At 42.9% G+C, this 6,265-nt stretch overlaps 1 protein-coding gene across 2 annotated transcripts in view; it reads right to left on the bottom strand.

The window, feature by feature from the left end:
• The window catches only part of KDM1A (lysine demethylase 1A), a 64,177-nt gene extending 58,142 nt beyond the window's left edge, over positions 1-6,035 (bottom strand). For both annotated transcript variants that reach the window (XM_082862322.1, XM_082862321.1), the window contains exon 1: positions 5,586-6,035. In XM_082862322.1, the coding sequence (XP_082718448.1) occupies positions 5,586-5,948 (363 nt within the window). In that variant the 5' untranslated portion in view covers positions 5,949-6,035. The remainder of the gene's footprint in view (positions 1-5,585) is intronic.
• Between the last annotated feature and the right edge of the window lie 230 nt (positions 6,036-6,265).

The raw sequence follows: 6,265 nt of genomic DNA on the forward strand, positions 1-6,265 counted from the left end.
ACCCTTGGATTTTTGGAGGATTTCATTTACTAATTTTAAAATGTATTTTTAACATGAGTACTCATATGTTAAACCAAACCATAACCCTTTAGAGATCACCAACATATGAAGTTGTACTACTTAGGTAACTCAATTTTGGGTAGACTGAAGAATAAAATTTCTTCTGCCATCTCTGTTCAACTGAGAGAGTGTCCTGAGATGGCAAGACAAGCTAAAAACAAAGGAAACAACCTTTTGCACTACCACTACTTGTCAATCAGTACAATACTTCATAAACAAAATATAGAAATTATTGAAGCTGCAACTATTTATTATGCTTAACCTCCACTCCCAAATTTGGCTCTACCAAAATAGTCTCATTGTCTCAAAGACTGACAACTAAAATAAATGTTATAAATTTAAACTTCATATAAAACAGGCAAGTAGTATTTTATTTTGGGATTGTGCATAAAATTATATTTTGTAAAAAAGGATTTCCCCACTTACGAAAAAGTTTAAAAATCATCTGAAAGAATCATACAAACTCTAAAAAATAAGAATTATTCCCCTGACAAAAAGAATGGATGCTATGAACATAAAGGATTGGGAATCTTTTATCCCTAAGTAAAATCCTCTGAGACTTCAGAGGTTCTACAACTACTTATAACCAAGTACAAAAAGGTGTCCCAACAGGCAGATGAGTCAGTAGGATACTTGTTCTTACCTGTACACCCGTGACTCTCAAATTTGTATCTCTAGTCCTCCTATCTCTTCCACACCCTTGCTACAGTGATTCATTCACTTCCCAACCACCTTAAAGCTCCAGTCTTTTAACAGTGCTTCCTTGTAATTCACCTAGGGTACAAGTGCCAGATTAATTGTCCAAATACACTGTATTTTCAGATAGTTTAACAAATGAATGCCCAAACTGTCAAAACAGCATATAAACTCTCTAGCTCTAATTAGTCAAATTTACCTCTAATCATTTTCTAACACACTCGTCAAAATCATCCCTAAACTCCCTAAAAGCTACTCCCACCTTTTCTGTAAATCCAATGTCTAAAACTCAAGGCCCACCTCCTCTGCAAATTACTCCCTAAGTCTTCCAAACTTACAAATATATCTTTCCCTTCTCTAAATTCTCATAGCACTTATACTTCATAATCTAGTGCAATGCTGTCTGACAGAATTTTCTGAGATAATGGAAATGTTCTGTATCTGTGCGTCCAATAAGGTAGCACTAGCCACCTGTGGCTATTGAGCACTTACCATGTGGCTATTTAGGATTAAATAAAAATTAAAAATTCAGTTCCCTCAATCTACTAGCCACATGGTAAGTGCTCAATAGCCATAGGTGGCTAGTGGCTACCATCCTGGACAGCACATATTTAGTATTTGGCTCTCTACAACCTAGATACAACTCTGCAACATACTGGTCCCTCCAACTTATCTTGCTCCTAGAAGAACCTCATTTCCAATTAAATTCATTTGCCCATTGTTCCCAACATTCAGTTGTCCACTCTGGACTCCCTGTTGCTTCTCAAACCACTTTCTATTATATTCCAAGCATTTTTCACTTCCTTTTCTTCCCTAGTAGTACTTAAATCACTGGGTACCTACTTACTTATGCCAGACACTGCAATAAGCATTTTATTTACATTATATCTAAACCTAATAATGTTACAAGGTAGGATTTATTTTTCTGAGGAAAAGGAATCACAGGAGGATGAGTTAACTCCAGAAGTCCATCCTTTTCCAGAACACTTTTAAAAATTCTGTCCTTTTTCAAGGCCCAGCTCAAGACTGCCATTCCTTAAGCTGTGTGGTGTTCCCAAAGTCTCAGCCCAATTTAACAATTTCAAACCTTAAATAGTTTGCCATAATGTTAGCATAGACATTCAGAGGTGAATTTATGCTGAAACTAATGAAACTTAAGCCTCAGGGACCTTCAATTGCATGGACTCCTTCCAATACCCTGAACCTAATTTTGATTACATAATTATATATATATTTACTTATTTATATAATTATATACATGTTTATGCATATATAAATTTTTTTAAAAAGAGGGTTCCCCCCAGGGACTTCCCTGGCAGTCCAGTGGTTAAGACTTATTGCTTCCATTGCAGGGGGCATGGGTTCAATCCCTGGTCGGGGAACTAAGATACCATATGCTGCACGGTGTGGCAAAAAAAAAAAAAGAGTGTCCCTCCCCAAAATGAATAAGTTCCCAGGCTATAAAATATAGATATATCCCCTGCATAAACTCTTGAGGCAAGGTCTTGAAGCAAGGTCTATCTACAGTGGACTCAGCTTCCATTTTACTCCTTTATGGATACTCTATCCCTTGAGGTCTGTTTCCTCTGGTTCCCAAGACTAGCTATGAATACGTAGGTCAGCTTCCCCAGTTCTTTACTTCCTAGTTGCTCACCAAATAAACACATAACCCATTTTTCTTTTGAGAGTTTCAGAGCTAATCACAAAGGAAAATTAAACACAGGAGAATTACAAAGAAATCTTACAGCAAGCCCCAAATTAATCTAGATTCGACACAATCCCAATCAGAATTTCAGCTGCCTTTTTGCAAAAATTGATAAACTGATCCTAAAATTTATATGGAAATGCAAGAGATACAGAATAGCCAAAACAATCTTGAAAAAGAACAAAGCTGGAGAACTCACACTTCCTGATTTCAAAACATATTGCCAAGCTACAGTAATCAGGACAGTGTGGTACTGGCATAAGAACAGAAATATAGATCAATGGGATAGAATTGAGAGTGGAAAAATAAACCCTTACATTTATGGTCAATCAACAAGGGTGTCAATCATTCAAAGGGGAGAGAACAGCCTTCAACAAATTGTGTTGGGACAAGTGGATACACACATGCAAAAGAATGCCACGTACAAAAATTGACTCCAAAATGATCACAGACCTAAATGCAAGAGCTAAAACTCTTAGAAGAAAACATAGGAGTAAATCTTTATGACACTGGATTAGGCAATGGTTTCTTAGATGGAACACTAGAAGCAAAAGGGACAAAAGAAAAAATAAACTGGAAATCAAAATTTAAAACTTTTGTAATCACCGTATATACAGAACTCTAACTACTCAACAATAAAAAGACAACACAATTTAAAGATGAGCCAAGGCTATGAATAGACATTTCACCAAAAATATATATAAATGGCCAATAAGGACAAGAAAAGATACTCAATTCAACATTTTTAGCCTACATATTAAAACCACAATGAGATAGCACTTCACACCCACTAGGATGGCTATAATAAAAAGACATTATCAAGTGTCAATAAGATTGGAGAAATCGGAACTCTCAAATATTGCTGGTGGGAATGTAAAATGATGTGGCTGCTATGGAAAACTGTTTGGCAGCTCCTCTATAAGTTAAACAGAGATACCATACCACCCAGCAATTCCACTCCTAGGTATCATACCTAAGAGAACCAAAAACATGTTCACACAAAAAACTGTACACAAATGTTCACAGCAGCATTATTCACAACAGCCAAAAAGTGGAGATGTCTGTAAAATGATGAATGGATAAACAAAATGTGGTATATTCGTACACTGGGATATTATTTGGCAAGTGAGCTATCAAGTACTGAATGGAAGTACTACAACATGGATGAACCTTGAAAACATGCTAAAGCCAGACACAAAAGGCCACATGCTATATGGTTCCATTTACATAAAATGTCCAAAAAAGGCAAATCCACAATGACACAAAGATTAGTGAATGCCAGGGGCTGGAGCCAAGGATGAATGGAGAGTGCCTGCTAATGGTACAGGTGTCTTTTGGGGGTGATGAAAATATCCTACAATTGACTGTAGGATATTGTGCTGGTTGTACAACTTTGTGAATATGCTAATAATCACTGAATTACATATTCAAAAATGGTAAATTTTATGGTATGTGAATTATCTCAATAAACCTGTTTTTAAAAAAAATATCTGAGGGACTTCCCTGGTGGCTCAGTGGTTAAGACCCCGTGCTCCCAATGCAGGGGGCCTGGGTTGGATCCCTGCTCAGGGAATTAGATCCCACATGCATGCTGCAACTAAGAGTTCACATGCCACAACTAAGGAGCCTGTGTGCTGCAATTAAGCAGCTGGCAAGCCACAACTAAGGAGCCCGTGTGCAGCAACTAAGAGACCCAGCATGCAGGTATGCATGCATAAATAAATAAGACACCTCGTTCTCTTAAAAAAAAAAAATCTTATCATCTGGTTTCTGGCCAAATTTTCTATTGAAATAGTTAAATCAAAACCCAATTGGGCTTCTATCCTCTATTTCATTTCAGAGAATTGGGAGTTGCCAACCTATGCGTTGGTTAAACCGCCCCCCCCACAAAGACTTCCCTCCTTTATACTTGGAGTAAGGTATTCTTGGAGAGAGATCTCTCAAAACTGGGCAATTCAATCTGAGGGCTCTCAATCTGGGCAATACTCAAGAAGCTCCTCATACACACTGACTTGGTATATCCACTTAAATTATATAGAGATAGAAAACTTGTAATATGCATAAATTACATAATTTTAAATATTTAGTTACTTAAAATTATATGTACATATACTTCCAGTTTTTTCAACTGTACCATGAAATCTCCAGAAAAGGGCCATGTCTAAAGTCTGTGCCCTACTACTGCCCCAGTGCCCTGCTCACTGTTGGTGTCACATGTGGTCCTTTGTTTCAGAGGCTGATGCTACCTTATCACATTGTAAGTGTAGGGCTTACATTCCAGTTCCACCACTTACTTAGTTTTGCGACCCTGGGCAAGCTGCTTAAACTGCATGCCTCAGCTTACTCATTCCTGAAATGGGGCTAGCAAAACCTGCCAGTTGGTGTTTAGCAAAAATAAAAAGTTGGTGATGCTTTGAACACAGCATCTGGCACCCAGAGATGTGAGTCTGTATATACTGTCCCGTGACAAAGCCTTTTCTTGCCGTATATTTACACCTTGACTAATTGATATTAACCCTCTTAATCAGCTTCCTCATTTGTAAAACTACATCAAAAGATCGTTGACAGGATAAAAGGACAAAGAGCAAAACTCTCTAGCACACAGCAAAGGGCTCAAAAAAAAAAAAAAAAAAAGTTCCTTTTTTCCGGTCTTCAAGGCTAAGGCAATTTCTTTAGCATCACCCTACAGCCTCAACGTGCTCCCGGCCGAAACACATAAATATTGCTGAGCAGCTTCCAGACACATCTGTGGTCAAACAAATGATGTATGTCTCCAGCAAGGCCAACCATAACTCCACGTCAGGGAGCCATTTTTCCCAGTCAAGAAAATGAAAAGGTGTACGAGATGTAAATGAGTAAATACCCCTTCCCGAGATCCCCCTTTCCCAGGACGGCCCGGTCCCGGCATGAAGACGCATTCACCACCGCAAAGACCTTCCCTTCTCCCACCTCACCCAGCCAGCTAGTGGAGAGGTGGGTGGAGGTCGGTGACTGGGGAGGTCGGGGGGCATGGGGCTCAAGGCCCAAGACCGGGGCTCGCGGGGGTGGGGGTAATGCGGGCTGGACAACCTCGGGGAAGCTTGGCATTGGGATTTGCGGTTCGAGGGCGGGGATCGGGCCTCACCTTCGCCCGCTTGCGCCGACTGGTCCGTCGCCCCTCCGGAGTCTCTGCGATTCCCGTTTCCATGGGGGTCGCAGACCCAGGCACGACGGCAGGCCCAGCTTGAGGCCCGGCGGACCCCGGCGGCTCAGCCAGGCCCCCGGGGGGCGAGGACCGCGGGGGCTCCTTCTTGCGGGGAGTGCGCTCCCCGGCCGCCCCCGGCCCGGCTTCGGCAGGGCCGGACAGGCCCGCGGGCGGCGCGGCCACCTCAGAGCCGTTCTCCGAGCCGCCCGCTGCCCCGGCACCGGCCTCCGACCCGGCCGCCGCCGCCGCCGCTGCCGCCGCCGCCGCCGCCGCCGCGGCTGCTGCCTTCTTCCCAGACAACATCTCGGGCCGCCTGGCTGCGGACGGCCGTAAGGGCCGCTCGGTCTGTCGGTCCGTGAGTCCGGAGTCGCCCCGCTTCACTTCACACAGTCCGCGCGCTGCCAACCGCCGCCGCGTATGCACGCGCTAAGCGCGCTCCGCGCGCTCCCGCCGCGCCAGAACAATAAAGCCCGAGACGCCCACGGCCCCGCCCTCCCCGCTGCCATAGAGCGGCGTCCTCGAGGCTAGAGCGGCGCCATGGCAAATTGCACGAAGCTTTCCTAGAGCGTCTCCTTAGCCGTCGGGGTCGGTCCCAGCACGGTCCCCATTCTAGGGCTTCT

This window comes from Leucopleurus acutus, assembly GCF_964270905.1.
Source record: "Leucopleurus acutus genome assembly, chromosome: 2".
Taxonomy (NCBI): Eukaryota; Metazoa; Chordata; class Mammalia; order Artiodactyla; family Delphinidae; genus Leucopleurus; species Leucopleurus acutus.